The 19,894-nt window shown below is 45.9% G+C and overlaps 1 protein-coding gene across 2 annotated transcripts in view; it reads right to left on the reverse strand.

Moving 5' to 3' along the window:
* Positions 1–19,894, reverse strand: part of MXI1 (MAX interactor 1, dimerization protein) — a 58,684-nt gene that overhangs the window by 2,205 nt on the left and 36,585 nt on the right. For both annotated transcript variants that reach the window (XM_050898805.1, XM_050898806.1), the window contains exons 4-5: positions 2,406–2,520; positions 1,038–1,209 (exon numbers count right to left, since the gene is read on the reverse strand). In XM_050898805.1, the coding sequence (XP_050754762.1) occupies positions 1,038–1,209; positions 2,406–2,520 (287 nt within the window). The remainder of the gene's footprint in view (positions 1–1,037; positions 1,210–2,405; positions 2,521–19,894) is intronic.

Here is a 19,894-nt window from a genome sequence, read left to right on the forward strand (position 1 = left end):
AAAAAGAAACATAAAACAGAGAAAATGGAGCATGAAGTTACCCTGAAACATGCTACTTGCTTGATATTACGTTGCCAAAGCTGGGACCACTCATATAGGGCATTACAATGCATTACCATGGGGATCTGGGTTACTCTCAGAGATGCTCAGTGGACTTTAGAACATAAATCTTATTTCTAAGAAAGACTTAGAAAGCAGAGATCTAGTTAACCAGATATCTTGGTTCCCATATCGTTTAGAATTTTCCAAAAGGATTTTTTTTTTTTTAAACTACGGACTCACACCCAAACTATACAGCGTCTTTGGGTCTGTCAGTAAATATCAAACTATCTATTGTGCCTAAGTATTTCTCCACAGCAGAGGTATTTAAAAAAAGAAAATTATCTGAATTCAGTTAGCCATTCAGATCATCTCTATCCAGTTTTAACTGAGTAGATGAACTCTATGGGAAGCTTGGGAAAAAAAAAGGGGGAGGTGTAGAATGACTCCGGAAATTTTAAGAGGCAATTTGCTTGGTTCTGTTTGCTTGGTTATACCACGGTGCCTTCGTTATACCATGGCTGAAATACAGAATGAGAAGCTGGATGCTGCTTTGCAACATCCGTTCCAGTCCCACCAATATCTTCTTAGACTTTCCTCTTTGTGTTGCCGAGAGATTCAGTAGACCAAAGAGGAAAATGGGTATCTCAACTTTACCATCAGGTATTTAGCTACCATCTTGTGATCACATTATTTTTCCTAACTAACACTTTGGCATTTTAGAGAGCTTTTCAGAGAAACAGGTCACTTGAAATGCCACAGAAATCAGCTCAAGTTGACAATAACAACACTTCTTCCAGACTTAATTAGAACTCATGCAAAATATGAAACTCTTCATAAATATGTCTCTGTGTGTATGTGCATGTGTGTGAGCAAAATCAGTAGTCTAAATACCAAAGGCCATAAGAAGGGGGTAGCTGAGAGACAAGAAATGGATGAATCTCATGCCCTCGCTTCGTAGAGCCCTGAGGATTCAGTGCTAGTTCAGCGACACCCACCTCGCTCTGAGTCCGAGCGATCTGAGGAAATGGTAGATCCAATGCTGTCCATTCGTATTCGCTCTATCTCCTGAGGACCCTGTAGTTGTTCCAGTCTTCTCTTTAGGAATCTTTGTTCTCGTTCCAGGTTCTCAAGCTGGTGTTGGCTTCTCCTCTCAGCCTCTTCAAGTTTCTGACATGATCAAATATGACTCAAAAATTAGTTTCATCCTCTTCTCCTTCCCTCCCACCTCCACTGCCCAGCCACCTGCTTCACTTAGACCTTCCCACGTCCCAGAAGGATTTAAGGGGCAAAAGAGCCCTGAACCAAGCTGCTTTGCAGTCCCCAAGAACAATGCCATCTCCTCACATCTTTTCCACCTCCCAAGTCCTGATAAATCATACACATTAGTATAAAAAGTCTCTGAGGACAGAGCCTCTCCAGGGGAAACGATTTGAATTGTAGCCGTTTGTGGGTCATTCCATTGGTTCAGCCACTTGCATTACCAAATCTGTCCACGAAGGGGCCTCAATTCCCTTAACCAAACCCATTCAGGGTTTGTTATGATCCACTGTAACATAAAAACGTGCCCTGGGAATTCTGTGTTCCTTGCTGCATGGTTTAGCAGGATTTCTCAGAAACAGTTTTCTATTCAGTAAGCGATTTACATAACCTACTACAGATTTCTTTGATCACAGCTGGGAAATCTACCAGGGCACTGTTCTTTGTTTCCTATGACAAGCACATTGCATAAGGAGGAGTCATTTCAGGCTAACTCTGTCCCTTTGGCAGTGCTTTTTCTCCTTCACCACCCATCCTCCCTCCCGCTATCCTGACCTGTGACAAAGTATTTTGGCCTCTTCCAGATACTGACAATGCTGCATTTTCTTTTCATGCTTTGCTTTGCCAAAAGTGAATCTAGAAGAGCGCTGGGCTAGCTGGCAGGTTCGCACATGAAACCCCAGCAAGCCAACCCCGTCTCACGCTCTTGTGGTTTGTGCTAATGCTTCGGCAGTGGAAACTCACTAGCACATCAGAAAAAAAGCTGCATTTCCCATCAAAATGCAGTCATTCAACAGTAGGTATGTTTTTCTTTGAAGAGATGCAGCTGTGAACGAACGATCACAATACAGAACAAGACCCCTGCTCTCCAAATCAATCATTTCCGTAGTTAACGGAGTTCATTATGGACTCTTCTAACAATGTGGCTTGTAGCAATGATAAATGATTAACCAAGGGGGCAAAGCTTGCTTGCCTTTTTTTTTTTTTTTTTTTTTTTAAAATGTTAGTCTCCTTCAACAGAGTTACCTCTAGGCAGCAAGAGTGAGCAATTGCATTGCACTTCCCAACAGCCCAGGCTGAAGGCAGCTGGGAAAAGCAGCTCTTACCTTGATATGTGCTTTGGCTTTGTTGAGCAGCCCAAGCGTTGTGTGCCTGGTGCAGTCTGGTCCTAGCGGTATCAGAACTTTTAAGCGTTCTAGACACAGGCGGAGGTGAGCTCGGCTGCAAGGGGAGAAGAGGAGGATCAGAGCTATGCTTTCAGAAAGGGAATGTCATTTCCTTCTCTACTTCCCTCCTACAAGGCAGTTTTCATGTTTCCCTCTTTCCACACATCACAAGATTCCCCACAGGTACCAGGACAGGCTGCCACTAAACTATTTACGCTGCAAACATCAGCTGCGCACCAGTACTTGCATTATTGCTAACCTCTGACAGACACTGTTTATTTTCTTGCTCTCTGAACTGATAATCTGACTCATCTGGATGAACCTTGTGCAGGGGCAAGGCACACAAGCAAATGGTACAAGCACCTCGTGAGTTTCCTCTCAGCTACTTGCTGTCCGTTTTGCTGAGAAGAACTTTTGTGAAAGCAGTTTTGAATGACTGCTACCCCCCGCACACTTGTGCATTGCTGGCCTGGGGATATTTGTTATGAACTGATCTCAGCACTGTCTTTTTGCACAAAATTAAGAAGATCAATGAGAAAAATGGTCAGCCCAAAACACTCAAACAATCCCTGCTGGCAGTTAAAGGAGCTAGAGGGATGGTAGTTCCCAAGAACTGCACTCTTACTCCTTCCTGGGCCCAGGTCTGAAATGCTGCCGAGGGTGCAAGGTCTGTGGGAACTAGAGAACCCAAGACCTTCCCCTGGGCAGTCTTCTGACCTTGGCTGATGTCTACAAAGACAGGCTCAAGCACGACAGTGTTGCTGATGATATGAGCCATTTTCTGCAGAACATGGAAACATGTTCTGGGGAAAATGGTTCAGGCAGCAGTGGCAAAGCACATCGTCCTCGGGTTGCACAGGAAAACCGTTCCTGCTGTCTTCTCCTCTGTATCACGTATGCAGGAATGAACAGCAGATTTATGGAAAACTATCAAGTGTGGGTTGCCTTTTTCCCCTCCCTCTCTCTTTCCCAGACATTAATGATTTATGTCCAAACTTGTCATCCCAATCAATAACACAATGACATCAGCTCCACCATTCACATGCAAGAAACACTGGTGCAAAAGAGTCCTGAAAGCCTATCCCAGCCCCTGCTCATGCACAAAGAAACTGAATCTTAGCCTGATCCATCTCAATGGGGGGGGGGGGGGGGGGGGGGGGGGGGGGGGGAAGAGCATGGACAGTTCATTTCCATTTGTTTTTCAAATTCACTATTGCACCCAGTCTGAAAGGGGTGGGGGAGAGGAGTCTGTAATCAGGCAATTATGTCAGTGACAAGCAAGGATGATTAAGGGTGGAAGGGTCAGGGGTTTTGGTGATGAACTGTCAGCGCAGGGGAGTGTTCACTAGCAGTGCTGTAGCTGTGAGCTCCTCACTGTTTCTATTATAAATCTCTTTACGAAGGGTCCATCATTCTGTCTCAAGAACAGCCACAGGGCTGCATATGACCAGCAAGGGCCTTGAAGAACACGTGTTTTTCATTAAATATCAACAACTGGAGGGGTGGGGAAAGGGAAATCATAATCCAAAAATCAAACTGAAAAGACTATTAAGCACATCAATCTCATCTTTTACTTCTCAGCTTGCTCTAGGGCAAACCCCACTGACATTAAACCCATATGGCTGACACGGGGGGATTTCTTCTACCTGGAAGCCCATTTTCAATGTAAAGCTCGATCAACAGGAGTTGTGTGCACCTACTACAGGTGTTTGCCCTATGTCCCATGATGACCTGTAGGGCCAGCAATGAAAAAGCATTGCTGGTTCACACTGGCACTAGTTCATGTCATCCCACAGGAGACTGGACACGAACTTCTTGCAGCTAGAGAAAGGAAGAGGAGGAGGATCTTGTGGTTAAAAACAGACTGGGTTTTGAACCCATTTTTGGCTATGCCACAGATTTCCTGAATGGCCACAGAGGCAAGTGACCAAGTCAGAGCTGTCAGAGCACAGCCATCAAGCTGCAGCACATATCTCTTCACAGCACAAGTACAAGCACCAGCCACACACTTCACCCACGGGATCAGCCCAAGTTAAAAATGCAGCTCGAGCAGAGCTAAAGATGTGTGCACAGATCTGGGGGCTGAGGAGCAGGGCCAGTTCCACCTAACAGGGGACTTGCAACACAGCACCTGCTACAGGTAGGGACTGCAGACTCCCCCCTGCCCTGCTGGGCAAGGGCAGCTCCCAGCCCATGGTGAAAACTGCATTATTTGTGCAACAGAAAACAAAAAATTTGGGGAATCAACATCTAACCAGTGTCAAACGTAGCACAGTCCACTCCTGAATGCAGAGAGAAATGGACAACACATCTACAGCCTGAGCTTTGGGCTGAGTCTCAGCACTGGAGGTTTTACCAGGAACCAGGGAAGGTGCTGCACCAGGAACTGCGATTCCTGGAACCAGTGATCAGCTTCGGGCAGGAGCGAGCACTGGCTGGATTGCTGAGACAGTGGTTAAAAGGACGGCGCTGATCTGCCACGTCAAAGGCTAGGTTATGTGCAGACTCGATGAGATCAACCGTGTTAAGCACCTGAAAGCTATATGCAAAGATCCAGCCACATAATAAAACCCAGGACACTGAAACACTTCCCATTGTGCCCCAGGGCCATGGTGGATCGAAGGAGGTTACTGCGCTCTGCAGGCCCTGACAAGGGCAGGGAGAGGATAAAGCAGTCAAATGGTCTGTCCTCAGGAGGACACTGGAAATGCTGGCAGAGAGTTACTTCCCCAGCACGTGTGGCCCCAAAGGGGACATTCCCCCAGTTCTGGATCCCCACATTGGCTCTCGAAGCCCAGAAGATTGGCTCAGGCTCATGCAGACGGTTTTCAGAGAAGCCACTCCTGCCAGCGGCTCTGCTGGCCGGTCGCCAAAGGCCGTGGCCTGCAGCAGGAGTGATGGCCTCTGCCGGCACACCAGGCATCAGGAAGGGACACTTGCCTGTGGCAGAGGGTGTGAGTGCAAGCTGATAAGCTCACGATGGCACATAGCACAGCTTGGGCAACGAGCACACTGCAGGGGCAGGTGGCGTCGGCTGAGCTGAGGCAGGTTTGGAAGAGGTTTGACCAAAGCAATCACTTCTGTGCTGCTGTTGGATTTTCCCCTTATTTTGCACTCAGAGCTGAGCCACACTGAGGTTTGACGACACCGCACACGTAAGTGCATTTATATCTCCAACCACAGCCTAACCGAGGGAAATGCACAGGTCTTTACATTAGCATACAGCAGTGGGCCAGCCTCGGTGCGCAGACTGGTGCAGACTGGGACAGCCAGGCCCTTCAGCCCCAGCACTCACCTCCCACTGCTGGGGATGACACTGGTGGAGCCGCTCGGGAGCTCCCTGGCCCGGTGCAGCTGGGATAGCGAAGAGCAACCAAGCCTGCAAACTGTTCTGGTACAGGAGCGTGTTGCTCTCCTTCAGAGATCAAATCAAACAGCTTGCCCAGCTCTATCCCCTCAGCAGTGTTCAATACCTTGCCTTTTTATTTTTAAAATCTAAGTCCCTGACCTCTCTCAACTTCCAACAGCCCGAGCAGACCACGATGGGTTCTTAAACCACAGAGCACACAGGCAGGTCTGACACACTGATGGGTGGCTTCAGTAAAACCCAGAAATAAAACTCCAGAGCTCAAAAGCATCACAGCAAACTTAGCTAAAAGACCATTTCAGAGAGAAAGCAATCACAAACCTATTAATCTTTCTTATCAAGTTCTGGAGCTGTACCTGGACAGCTGTAATCCCACAGGTCAGGCCACGATACGAGTGTCTTTGCCCCTTGTTCACCTGAACTCTGTTGCAACGTGGCTTTGACAACGCTGCAGGCTCTTGTATTCAATGAAAATACCAGCATTGTGCAGGCTCCAGACAGAGCCAGACGGCTTTCCATGTAAACCACTGGATTATGCCAATATTTGACGCATCTGCCAATATCTGGAAAAACAAGTCTAAATGCCCATATTGTTATATAACAGAGAAACAACTCGGGCTTGGTGCGAAGGGCTGCTGCCTCTCGCTGCCTCGATCCCGAGGAAGACAGAGGATGACAGAAGGACAATTCCAGTTTCAGCCGAGGCCGAAGCCTTTGCACGCTAGCTGCAGGGGAGACGGGAGAAGCTGGAGCCCTTTCTCCTGCCTAAGTGGCCTTGGAAAAAATCAGGCTCTCACAGTAGCATCCTGAGCACATGGTAGGTGCTGGATGTGCTGAAGAAGGAATCCATGGAGGATTTGAAAGGAGGGGGCTCTCCTTTTTCCCAAGAGATCAGCCCGGTGCCTCCCCACCTGCTCAGCCTGATGAGGGGGAAGACTCCTGTTTGAGATTCCCATGTGGGGCATCAGGGTGGCCAGAAAAGGAGCAAAGCACCTGAGAGGCTTCAGAAAAGCAGAGCCTAACACACGCCTCTCTGTCCCAAAGAGCTGAGGACAACCTTTTATCCTTTTCCACCTGGCAACTCTGGCTAGGACAGAGCCCCTCTGCTGCTTCTGCTTCCTCCCCTGTGCAGGGCCAGGAGGAGCCGAGAAGCAAGTTCCTCTGGGATGTGGAGGGCAAGCAGAGCGAGGATGCCCTCTCTTCTCTGCCAGGAGCTGCTGTGGGAAAACATATGTCAGCTCCTAAACAGACAGGCCAGCAGACTGAAACAGAAGAGGGATGAGCAAGCTCAGCAGCCCCATAGCCCTGCCAGTTGATCCACAACAAGCTACAGGTGGCTGCATGTGGAAGAAGTGGGTACTGGCCCCTGAAACGGCAGCCCCACTGCTGCCCAGTGGGCATGTGCTGTTCTCCCCCCTTTCCCTTTGTGCCTGTGCGAGAGCTTCTGACTGTATTTGGACTATCTACTTCTAACCCCCCAGCTCCCCTCCAAGCCTGAGCCCTCAGGCCCTCCGTCCTGAGCCTCTATCAAGGAGGAACCTGGCCCTTGCTCCGTGCAGCCCCTCCTTGCACTTGGCTCTGCCTGGCTGCAGAGGGCTGTAATTTCACAGCCTGCTCTCCTCTCTGGCTCCCAATGACATCATCCACTCTGCTTATATAAAGCACGGGGAGGAAGCCTTTATTTATGCGTGCTTTTTGCTCATAGCTTCAGCTGTCTCACTGTACAACACGCTCCCAAATCCCACTGCAGCAACTGGGCTCCCTTTTGCCTGGATCAGAACTGCAGTGCAGAAAAAGGTGTGGGTGCAAAAAAATTTCCCCGTTTCCTTCCCCCACTGCTCTGAGGACATTTTTGAGGGGTTTGGGTAGGAATCAGCCTACCCCACCACTCTGCACCACAGCAAGCTGGGCACAAAGCCACCAGCCTCTTCCCTGCCTGGGAAGTCCCCAGAGAGCTGAGGGACCTGTGGTGGCAGCTCCAAGCCTTATGTCTGCTGGTCACAAAGCGGCTACACAGGGGCTAGAAACCTACCTACCTTCAACGCCCAAGGAGCCCCCTGCGAAGGCCAGCCCAGGGCTAGAAGGCCACTGGCAGTTTCCCTCCCTGGGCCCTGGTGGGCTCAGCCAAACCCCTGTGCACCCCTTGCCAAGTGGGTGACCCCCCCCCCCCCCGCTCAGGTACATCCTCCTCTTGCGAATGTTGCAGCAATGGCTGCAGGCACGATGGTCAGGGAGCCATCCCTGATTGTAAACATCCCTGGAGAGACCGCAGCTTCTTTGCTAGGACAGGTTTTGGGTTTGTGGGTTTTTTTTCCAGGTTCCACCATGGGCAGAAGCGATGGAAACTGAGACAAGAAACTTTCTCCGCTGAGGAGTCAGTCAAACACACGTGCACACTCAGCTCTGAAGCAGCAGGTTTACCAGATTCAGCACTATCCCCTAGTCAGACACTGCTGATAGACTTTGCTGAATCAAGGCCTGAACATCTGCAAAACACACACATGCACAGACACCCCCCACCACCACACACACACTCTCTTCCCATCTTTAGAAGATCAAGCCTCCCTCCCAGCAGGAAATGACCAACTCGCCTCCAACAGCATTTCAAAGTGCTGAATTCTGATTTTTGTGTGTTGAAAGAAGGGAGCATCTGAGGGAAAAGCAAAGCATTTCCCAGATATTTTTGTACTATGCCTGCAGGTCTATAGGGCTTGAATTCAACAGTGGATTTAAGCACGTGCTCAACATTAGGAATATGCTCAAGTCCCACTGAGGCTAAATCAGACACTTGAACTCCAAGACATGTTAAAAAACCAGAACCAAACCAAACCAAAAGAAGCACCAGAAGAACCAGCAGAAGGAAGATCCTAACATGGAAAAGGACATTATCATCCTTCCCCTCTGCCTTCCTCCTCTTCCCTCTACACCTTTTCAAAGTCGAGTCTAATTTAACCCTGAAATTAGAAACCACCAACTTTGTTTGGATTTCAGAGCTAATAGATTGCTTAAAAAATTCAGGAGGGATCACTGGTTAAAGAAAGCAATTCCTGAAGAAACGCAAGTAACCCCACATCAATAATTCACTGGACGAGAATGATTTTGAGATAAAAGTAATGAGAAACACATGCAAAAACCACAGGGCAGGGAAAATGGGGGAAAATATGGTTTCCTTCTAAAAGCAATTCACAGGTCAGAGGCATGCTTATCTCTAACACCCATCACATGACTCGATCTTTTTTCCTTACTCGTCTCTAACCCCCAGCCCAGCCCTCTCGCAATGGTATCTGCCCCCTGCTTTACTGAACGCTTGTCTTCAGCGAAGGAAGAGGTTTTGCCAAGCACCTGGATCAGGAATAGCGAGGCAGCTGGGCACCGGGGGCCGAGCCCGTGCTTTCTCTGCTGCAGAGCGTTATGCAATTGCTGCGAGCCCTCCAGCCACGCGCAATAAAGCTGCGGTGGCGTCCAGCCAGCCTGCAATAAACACGCTCACACCCGCTCACCCCAATTCCACAGGACACCAGAGACGAGACACATGTTTTAGAAGGAAATCTGGCTCAGAAATATGCAGTTAGAAGTTAATATTCTCCACCTGAGCTGTGAAATCATTCAGAACAAGCCTTGCTTTCTGATTTTAAATCAGGTCTCTTCTCACGATTATTTGTTTTCCCGCGTTGCTCCCAGTTGAAGGAGATACTTGCTCATTTGCCTCTTTGTTTCCAGTCAATTTCTATTGATGGCTCCCTGGCATGTAGGAGTATTTGTATTCCAAATGCTAATAAAATGTACCATGAAAAAGTAATTGGGAAAAAAAAAAAAAGCCTTTAGATATTTACGTTTTTTTAAGCCTTTCTAGTGTTTAAAATAAACAAAGAAATGAAAATTTAGGACCGTCAATAAAAAGACTTGACAACGTATTATAAATAGGAACTTAAAGGAACAAAAAAGTTCTATGGACAACATTTTCAGCCTGATCTTAACCATACCAGATCTGTCTGCAAAAGTTAAAGATGAACATCTGCCCAAATGTATTCTCAAATCAAGGGCAGATGAAAAACAAACCAAAAATGAAGAGACCTATGATTAAACAATAGTCAGAACAATAATAGTAATAGAAACAAAAAACCAAGGCAATGCAGCTTTTCAAAGTCACACAAATCCATGCACCTCTGCCTGGTGACAAGCTACATAACAGGGAGATAACAGGTGGTACAGTGCTCAAGAAAGCAGCATCCTGATTCAAGCCGGTAAGCAGAAATGAAATACAAACAGCAATGTATTGATGCACTCCGCAACAGCACCGTTTTGTCCAAAGGCCACCTCAGTCTCAAAACCAAGACAAGGTACACTGGGAAAGGAAGCATCTTATTGAACAACTGAAATACTTGGAAAAAATGGCCAGTTTTGTAGCACACAAACCCTTCTCCACATCTGCAACAGAAGCTGCAAGTCTTAAGGTAAGCATAAAGCAAGGATTTTAACTTAAAACTTACTGCCCACACTCTCCATTGTAAACTTTGAAAGAGGCTGTTCTACAAGCCCTGCCCTGACTGTCCCTGAGCCCTGCATGGCCTTCCACCGCAGAGCTAGCATATAGCCAAGTGCATCCCCATAGGCACACAGAAATTACTTCAACCCCCAGCTCTCCTAGATGGGAAGACTCATTGCTGATTTCAACTTTGGAAGAGCTTCAGCCTCTTGGCAAACAGAGGCTGCAAGACCAACCAACCTTGTGCCAAGTGGTCTGCTGCCACCACTGGTCCGTTCCAACACGGGTCTTTCTAGCCTACTACTGCAGTCTGGAGGGAGACATGCTCTCCCCACCTCTCTCCACGTCACACAACTGTCAAGGTCTCTCCCGTTCCGGACATCCTTCTATGTATAAAACTGAATATTACAAGAGGGCTCTCCTAATTTCGTCACAAGTTTGAAGGCAAATGAATTACTTCAAGGCTTTCCAAAAATCAAAAAAGGGGAAGAGAGGGATGGAGGGAGGGGAAATCAGGCAGTCTCCAATTGAAATATGGGGGATCTAGCTGAAAGATTTGGCTTTCCTGCAGGACAGGTGCCTCCTGGGCTGCAATATGGAGGGATAAGAGACACTTTTAGCTATATCTCCCAAAGGCTGATCAGTCTGTCCACACTGTGCAGACATTAGGTGTACATAATGTTCAGTGGGTGCAGGGGTTGGCCTACAAACACCTTGAGTTATGTGGACACATGAGAGAGCTTCCACTTCCAGGATTCAAGGCCACAGCACTGCAGACATGGCTGTGAACAGGACATTTCTGGAAGACTCGGGGTCTTACTCTCGTCTCAGAGGGCACTTCAGGGAGTAGGATTGCTCTCATGTCACACTGAGTCTCTATTACCTTCCTTTTCACTCTGTCTTCTGACCAGCACTGCAAAGGCTGGACTGTTTGCTCTGCTCTGCTATCACTAGCCGTCATCCTTCAGCCTGCCCATGTTTTTGTTTCCGTCCTCTTCTCCAACAGTCTACTGGATTGGAAACTCTTTGGAACAAGAATACAGTTGCCAAATGCACTGACATCTAAACAAGATCCTGTGAATGCACTCCAAAATCCTAAATCAAGCAGATCCCAAACAATTAGACTAAAGCAACATTATGATTCTGAAGCTGAAGTGATATATCTGGGGCTATTTTTATTCATGCAATAACTTCTGGGCCTTCGGGTCCTATTTGTTGCATATCTTGAAGTTTTTCTCTTTGAACTAGAGGGCTAAAATACAGAAGCTTCATTTAAATGAATAAAATAATTAAAAAAAGAGACCATCTGTAATGCCATGACTTCCAAAACTAGGATGCTTAAAGGAATGGCAAAAAAATTTGAATACTGCTTCTCGCAGTAAAAAAAATGATATAATTTTGGAAGGTGCTTCTGCCAGAATGAACTCACAGCTGTTCGGTATCATGACTGCTCATCCCTTCCTAACCCCTTTGATCTTCAGAGGCACCAATGAGATAGACTCCTTCAACTCAGTAGAGAAAGATCAAATATAACAGCCTGAGCTTCACAATGAAAAGGTGATGAGAACAGGATAGGTGGCCATCTGCCCAGCAGAGGAACGGAGTCAATCAATGCCTAGTATTTTCTCTCGCCCCTTCATTTTCATCCCCATCTTGCACCGAGTTCTCAGTGCCCATTCATCAGTTTCTCTTCCCTCCTCCCAGCTCCTCTATGGCCTTCTGCCTTTCTTTGAAAGCAATTTGGACAGATGTTAAGACATGTCAAATAGCAACAGATGCTCTGGAGCAGAGTCTATTATTATTATTATTAATCAAAGTTAATCTCCCCCTAAAGTTATATATTGAGGATCTACTATTATTGATCTTGGCCATTAGCCATAAAGTATTTTAATCCCTGGTGAATATAATTAACTGAACTTCACTGTAGCACAATACACGATGTTACCAGCTAAACCCCTTTTAGGCTGAGCTGTGCTTACAACAGCATGCTAAACCCTACAGCCATCACAGGCCATAAATGCTCTACATCACATTCTCCTTCTGACTTACAAACACAGCCTAGTTGCCGCCAGTATGGTCACATCCAGGTACCTCTTGCACAAGATCATTTGGCACCAACTTTTCAATCATGGTCACTGCTGACCACGCAGGTATGGCAGTTTTGCTACCCTGGTCATAAGATACAGTTACAATCCTGCATTTGACTATCAGGGAACATGCAAAGCAAGCCATAAACATCAACGTGCAACCCAGGCCGGTTAATTATAAAGCCCTGGCTAGCCCAGTCTAACAAAAACTCCATCTTTGTTAAAAGGTGGTTAAAAATAGACCTGCTCTTTAAATAGCCAACGGTGTCCTGTGCCCTCGTTCTCAATAATACCATTATAATTATCCTTCTAGGGATATGCAGTGTACTTACAACCGCAAAGCGTGGCGACTCTGCTCCAACCAGTGCAGCATCCTCCTCCATGCCGCCAACACACCTGCAAAGTAGCTGTGCCATTCATCAGAAACCTGCCTCGCCAAAGAGGAGGCAGTAACCTGCTTTGCTGTGACCTACGGATTTTCAGCTTTACTGCTAGAATTAGGTCACCGGCAAAGATAGCCAAGATTTTCCAAACTCACCAGCTATTCTTGATTATTCTGTTCAGAGGTTTCCTGGCTAAGCACCATGCCTTTGAAAAGAAATGAGGAGGTATTTCAGGCTCCTGCAAGGTTTCTACAGTCAGACACCAAGAAACAGGGATGCTCTCACCCCATAATCCTTAACTGCTTCTAAAACTGCCAGGCAATGGGAAGAGCTCTCCAGTTTGGATCTACTACCACCAAGTCTCCACAGCCTCTCAAGGAGAAATCAAAGATGGTGCACACCAGAAAACAGATGAATTAGCAGGGATCTGCAGAGACCCTTGAAGGCCACCTGCCTGCACTGAGACTGAAAGAACGTGAGATACCAGGCAGCTTCTCACCAGGCAGCTGCAGAGTGCCCCTGGACTGGTCTCCTGGCTACAGCAGAAAAGCTACCGATGGTCCACAGGGTGTCATAGCAGTAAAGGCACAGACAATACCTCAAATCAGAGCCGTTGTTTCTTCGTAATACTACTGAAAGAGACCCTGGACTTTGGTGCCTACTAAATATAGTCAGGTTTTAAACTAGTAACGCCTCTAACCAGTTGAAAGAAGCAAGCACTTGCTTTGTAAGATAGACATTTGTTCATCAGTGAAAGAATAAAGGATGCTACCAACTTGTTATTTGGGAAAACATATTTCCTGTTTTCAAAATAATGAGCAGAGAATATGCCGATATCAAGAATACATTCTGATCTGGTACTAGAAGTTATTTTTGTCATTAACATAATTTTTTAAATTACACAGATAAGCTATTGCTACTAAAAGATATTTTTACGGTTCATTAAGATAGGACAGAGTTTTTCCACGCCATACCTTTCTTTTCTGAGGCTATATTCCAGTTTCCTCACCTCATGGAACAAAATCATAATTCCTAATGAAAAAATATTCTAAGAATGTGACCATTTGGAATACTTGTTTACACAAAATCTTTTATGCCAGAAGGAAAGCATGTGCTCTTCATCTAATACCTCTTCACACTGTCAGAAACATTTAAGGAGTCATCAAATATCTACCGTACCTTTCAGGTATAGAGGGCATGCATCTGGAACAGAGGAAGCAGTGCATGTAATTTCACCTTGTAAAATTATTTTAAATTTAACCTCAGACTTCCCAGGAAAAAGGAATTACCAGCCAAGGTCATGATCGGATATATGTTTGGAAAAAAGCACTAGGAAGGAGAACTTAAGAGATCCTAGCACTATTTTTCCTATTGGATATGGATTTTTGCACACAAAGAACAGTAATACTCTATTTCAAAAGTCTAGGAGTTAGCTAATGTTAAGTGACAAACAGTTTTAACTCGTTAACTATGTATGTTACTCAGCAGGGGAACCTGAACAGAGAAGCACAGCTCCCAGCACTATGACAGCAGATGAGTCATGTCCTGATCTCAAACATGGAGGTACCAGGAAAGAAAAGAGGTTCTGAAAGGAGGTACCAGAGAGTGTGAAAACACACCTTGCTTCTGCTTAACTGGAGTGATGTGCTAATACAAACTCATTGTCAATACAGTTCTTTCAAAGAGGAGCAGGGCTTATCACCTCAAAAATTAAAACAATGTAAACTTCAGGGGAAAAAAACAACAACAACAAAACAAACCCCAACTCGCCCTTTCCCTTTAACTACCCTTGACACCTTCCTTGCATTTTCTTTCTCTCCTCTGGGCATGTGTGAAGGCCAAGAGATGTAAGACTGCTCAGACCTCAAACAAGGAAAAAGTATGAAGCTGGCCACTTGGAAACCATTTCTTTGGGCAGGAAGCAAGACAAAATGTATCCGTAAGACATGAAAATTGCTTGACTTTTTTCAGCTCAACTACAAAACTCCTAGTGCTTCCAATAGGGCTCAAAAAGTCATTATATTAAGCACAGGACATTCTACCTAGTGAACTCTTGATCAGCTGGAAAAGATCATTACGATCCCTGCCTGGGTCAGCAATGCCACAAACGGATACAATTCTAATTCCCCCAAACCAAGAACAGCTGTAGTTGAGTAAACTAACATTTGTGGGAGGATTAGCTGCATTACGATCACTCGCTCTGTATTTTCCCAGCAGGAAAAGGGTTAGGATCCCACCTGGGAACAAACCAAACACTGAAAGGTTCATAGTTTGTTTTGGAAAGAAAAATAATTAAAAAAAAAAAATGAGCAAGGAGCTGGAACACCTAGTGCTCTAGTTTGGTGGAAACTGGTTTCCATTTGCTCAACTATCAGGACAATATTAAGAAAACAACCACACGAGCTTACAGAAATACTTGCAGTGGCACTGCATTATAATAATCACAATCACACCCCTCCTTCCCTGTTATTTTGTCATGCTTATGTCCTTCACAGAGCCTCACGAATTTAGGCAAGATAAATTAGTGCTTCATGGTCAGATACTTTCTACACAGCGTCCCATCCTGGGATCACTCCTTGTTGGTTTCAAAAATCACTGGTGTTAAAAATAATAATAATTAAAAAACAAGAAAAACAACAACAAAAAAATTCTCACCACAAACCATTCACCTGGGGAGAGGCTGCGGTAGGTCTCCCTGTCAGGAGAGCCAAATGGCAAACCAGAAGCACAGGTCTCTTGACTTTCCTAGTGCTGTGCTAGCCAGGAGCTTGCAGAGTTTGCATGCACTTTCAGGAAGGACGAAGCAGCAACCAAACGGAGCTGACATTTCAACTCTCTCCACAAGCAGGAAAGGGTTATGCAGCAGGCAAGACCTTTAAGTGAGAGTCAGGAGACCTGTCTGCAGCCAGCTTGCATGTCCTCAGGTAAATCCCTCGAGGAACTGAAGCACACACCGCTCATCCACAAAATGGAGCTAATCCTAATTCCTTCACGGAGTACTGCACAGCTAAATCCACTCTTGGTTTTCAGGTGCTCATGTAGCTCAGCAATGACACTGGTATGTGAAGTGCCTAGAGAGTAGGACACTTTGGGAAGCTAATTCATTCAGCTTTCTCTGCTAGTTAATAATGCCCAGAGTACAAGATGACCACATTTCTCAAAATGGATCAATAACCCCTCACTGCTCCCCCCATATATGCAGCAAAAACTATCTGAGGTCTCCTCTTACCTCTGTCCCAAGAAATTCCCAAGATGCAATTTCAGCGAAGTTCAAAGTTTAGTCAGAATCAGGATGCCGAGATGAAGGCTGTATCGTTGACTTTGCAATCAAGCAGTCATGAAACTTTTTATTTCTTTAAAACTTTTAGTTTCTGATGCCCTACTGTTAATCCCATGTGTCCAGAAGATTATGATTTAGGCCCCATAAAAAAAACACACCAGAGTAGCTCAGACATCACATGATTTAAAAAAGCAAACATAAACACCTACACAGGATGCTTCCTCTTCTTTCTGTTTTTTAAATACATAGATTACACTGGCTTATACACTGGTTTTATGTGGGGGATAGAAAACACTTAACTCCAGGTGCTGGGATTCGAGAATTACAGAATATCACCAGAATTGCAGTGGAGATTACAAGAGCTGGCAAGATTAATCATATTTTTCACTTTAAATAACAGAACAGTTTTAACAAATGCTCCTTTTAAAAGAAAAAAAAAAAACCTTTAAGAAACTCATGCAATTTGCTTTCCCTAGATGGCTGAGGGGAAGTGCAAGGCAGCACTGTCTGCACAGACCTGAGTGCCAGCTTGGAGGGCTTATGGAGTCCCCTACTCCTGTAAAACAGCTTTCTACTCCAACTACTGCTAACCATTTACAATGTGCCCAACCCATGGTATAACCTCCTCCCACTCTGCTCTTTCCCCACCACATGTATTTTTGTCAGAGATCACTAAGAAAAAAAACCACAACTCAAAGAAACTCCAAGAGACACTCATGACTCCAGAAGGCCTTCACATGTTTTCCTGAAGTATACGACACCAGATATAAGATTTCTCTTCTTCTCCCCCTTTGCAATCACTTCACTGAAACACATCCCCATATGTGCTTTTTCCAGTGAACACCAAGCCTGTAAGCTGCTTTTCCAAGCCAAGAAAAGTTTAAAAGAGGTCACGCCACAGAGAACAGGCTCTGCGCATTTCCTAAGAGGGTCATATTACGTAGAATATCTACCAAAGTGTTCCCATCCGGTTTCCCACTTCTTTTGGTATCGAAGTTCCCTTTCTGGGTAGGTGAACTGGCAAACACATGCATTGGGAAAAGGAAAGATGAATACTTTTTTTTCCCCCTATTTGCTTATCTCAGCCAGAATTCCTCAGCATACTTCTAGAGTCTAACAAAGGGATTCTTGCTATGAAAGTCGATTACTTTATTCAGCATTGGGACCCCCCCTTCACACACACAGAGGCACTCAACTTTGGATGGCTTTTTTTCTCCTCTAAACAACGCTGAAATCATTTTTTTCTTAGTTAGACATTAGGAAAAACTTTCTAGTGGTAACAACAGTTAATGAGGGCATTAGGTTGCACTGCCTCCCTAGGCACTCCTGCTGTCAAAGGCTTTTAAGGCCATGCTAGATCGGCATCTGTCAGGAAAGGTTTAGATAGAGCTTATCCTGCCTTGGGGCGAGGGGACAGACCAAATGAGTGCTGCAGGCCCCTCTCAGCCCCATCTTTGACAGCTTCACAAAACACCACATAAGTTTGAAGAGTGCGGTTTCTTGCCCTCCTTTAGGCACAGGGCCCAAGCCAGCTGCAGGGGCAGCATGCTGAGTTTCTGGAAAGCGAAGGGGAATTTTGCTTCTCCGAGCTATGACCCTGGTGTCAGAGCAAAAGATTTGCTCCAGAGGGCAGTTGTAGCTGCTGCATGCAGCTGGAAAAGGGCAGTAATGCCACGTGTGTGGGAGCAGGTAGGCAAAGTAAAAGGGAGGATCCTGAGGCATCTGCAAGGCACAGTTTCCACTAGCAGAATGAGACAATCCCCTGCCGTGCAGGTTGGCGAGGAAAGGACAGGAGCAAAGCAAACAACAGGAGGGGCTGCAGGGAAGAGGAACCCCCACCTCAAGCTGCTGAAACCAGTTACATCCCTGTCACCCCAGCGAGCTTCTCTGTATGCAGTTATGCAGCTGCAAACACGGACAAGAGCAGCCAGCTCTGAGGAGCGCCAGAATCTAGCCTATGAGAAACACTGGAAACAAACACAGATCAAAGGGAAACACCAAGCTGTATACACAGCTGGGGCTGTCTTCCCCTGTTAAAAAGAGACGGGCACGTAGATTTTAACTGCAAGCTCTTTGTGTGCGCTTGCACGTAACTGTGTGCATCTGTGCAAATGCGAGTACTCACCCCACATTCGGCCTCTTGACATTTCCGAAGTGTAGCTAATGAATGGTATTTTCCAAGCTGTATGGATGATTCCCATACAGCTGGGCAAAATCTGACTGGGCAACCCACAACTCAACCCACCCCAGGGAACAAGGCCAAATAGGTGGGAATGAAAGACATGGGAGATACAAAGCAACCTCTTTTTAGCCTCTGATTTCTACAATGAACCTGCTACACCACTCCCCCTTTCAGAATAACTCATTTGAAGAATTTCACTGAGTTTCCAGAAGCAGTAGAACACTTCCCATCTAAGGGCTGGACTTTGGCCATGTGGAACTACAGTGAATTACCCCAAGTGTTCAACAGGTTGTATCTTTTAAGTAGCATTGGAAAGTCCCTCCTGGGAGGAAAATGTGGAGGATACATCACCCAGAACTTCCTGGGAGAGCCGGAGCAATTCCTCCTGCACAATCCAGCTCTGAGTGGAAAAAGCAGAGGAACACACTGCGGTAGCAGATAGAAATGCTGGCAGCTGCCTGTTCTCAGGTTCTGAGACACTCTTGGCTGACCAGGCTCTTCTTCAAGGCTGGGGACAGGCACAGTGAGCTCCTCAGGTCTGATCTCTCCTCTGAACTCTCCTGTTCTGTTTCTTTTCTCTCTTGGGCTGCTCACAGGGAGATCTACCCATACACAAATAAGCAGCAAAATTGAGTCTGGCATCAACTTCCTTTTCCTTTCCACATATCCCCTCTGATGGGTGTGTGGCTTTGCCAGCCTTCACCCTCGTCGAAGGGTCCTTGCCCTTTCTCTATAAACAAATACACTCACTTATTCACATGAAGAGCAGTGTCTATCAAATGCCCTCCTTTCGTTGTTGCATTATTCACTGTCCTGGACAGTAAGCCGTTCGGTACAGGAACCCTTGGCACTGCTCTCCAAATGACTAGGCATAACTATAGCACTGTAGATACAACTAGGGAGGAGCAACAATTGCCCAAGTGAAGGAGCAAGTATTCGTTCGAGAGTCATTAAGAGCTGTGCTTCTAAATGATTCAAATGCTTTTAGATATTCCACCCTAGCTCAGCAACCAGTCAACTCAGAGACAGCAGCCTGCACTTGACTTTATAAGCATGACTAAGTTTTGTGCAGCTGTTTACTACCTACCATGATAAACCCCACACCCTTATCATACGAACTGTTATCAGCCTGGACCACGCATGAACCCACTGATACCATTCAGAGTCTATTGCTACGAAAGTAACACTGCATTTCAAGCTCACGTCCTGTTTCCACTGGAGGTTTCAGTGTGTAAGCTTTTTTGTATCAATTTCTGTCATGCCTCCTCCTTTCCCTCAGCCCCTCCTGGGCAGAAACCCTTGTACAGGCAGTTACAAGTGTGTAACTGCTACATCCCCTTTCCTGCCTCACCTTCTACGAGCTGAGCATGCTCATTTGCGAAATCTCCCATTCACGGCAATCCCTTCTTCATCTTGAGTCTTAAGGTACTCTACTTAAATTCCTGAGCAAAAAAGTAAGAGCAAAAAGCATCCATCCTTTGCAAAAGCTTTTCATTTTTCCCTAAATAAGTCACGTCGCTTTATGAATGCACTCTCAAAGGTAAATAATTAACAGGCAAGAGGGACAGAAAATCTTATTACACAGCTAATGGGAAGTGATGCTCAGGCAGCAGTGTACACACATAAAGGATACTTTCAAAAGAC

The sequence above is a fragment of the Gymnogyps californianus genome, chromosome 6 (assembly GCF_018139145.2).
Source record: "Gymnogyps californianus isolate 813 chromosome 6, ASM1813914v2, whole genome shotgun sequence".
Taxonomy (NCBI): domain Eukaryota; kingdom Metazoa; phylum Chordata; class Aves; order Accipitriformes; family Cathartidae; genus Gymnogyps; species Gymnogyps californianus.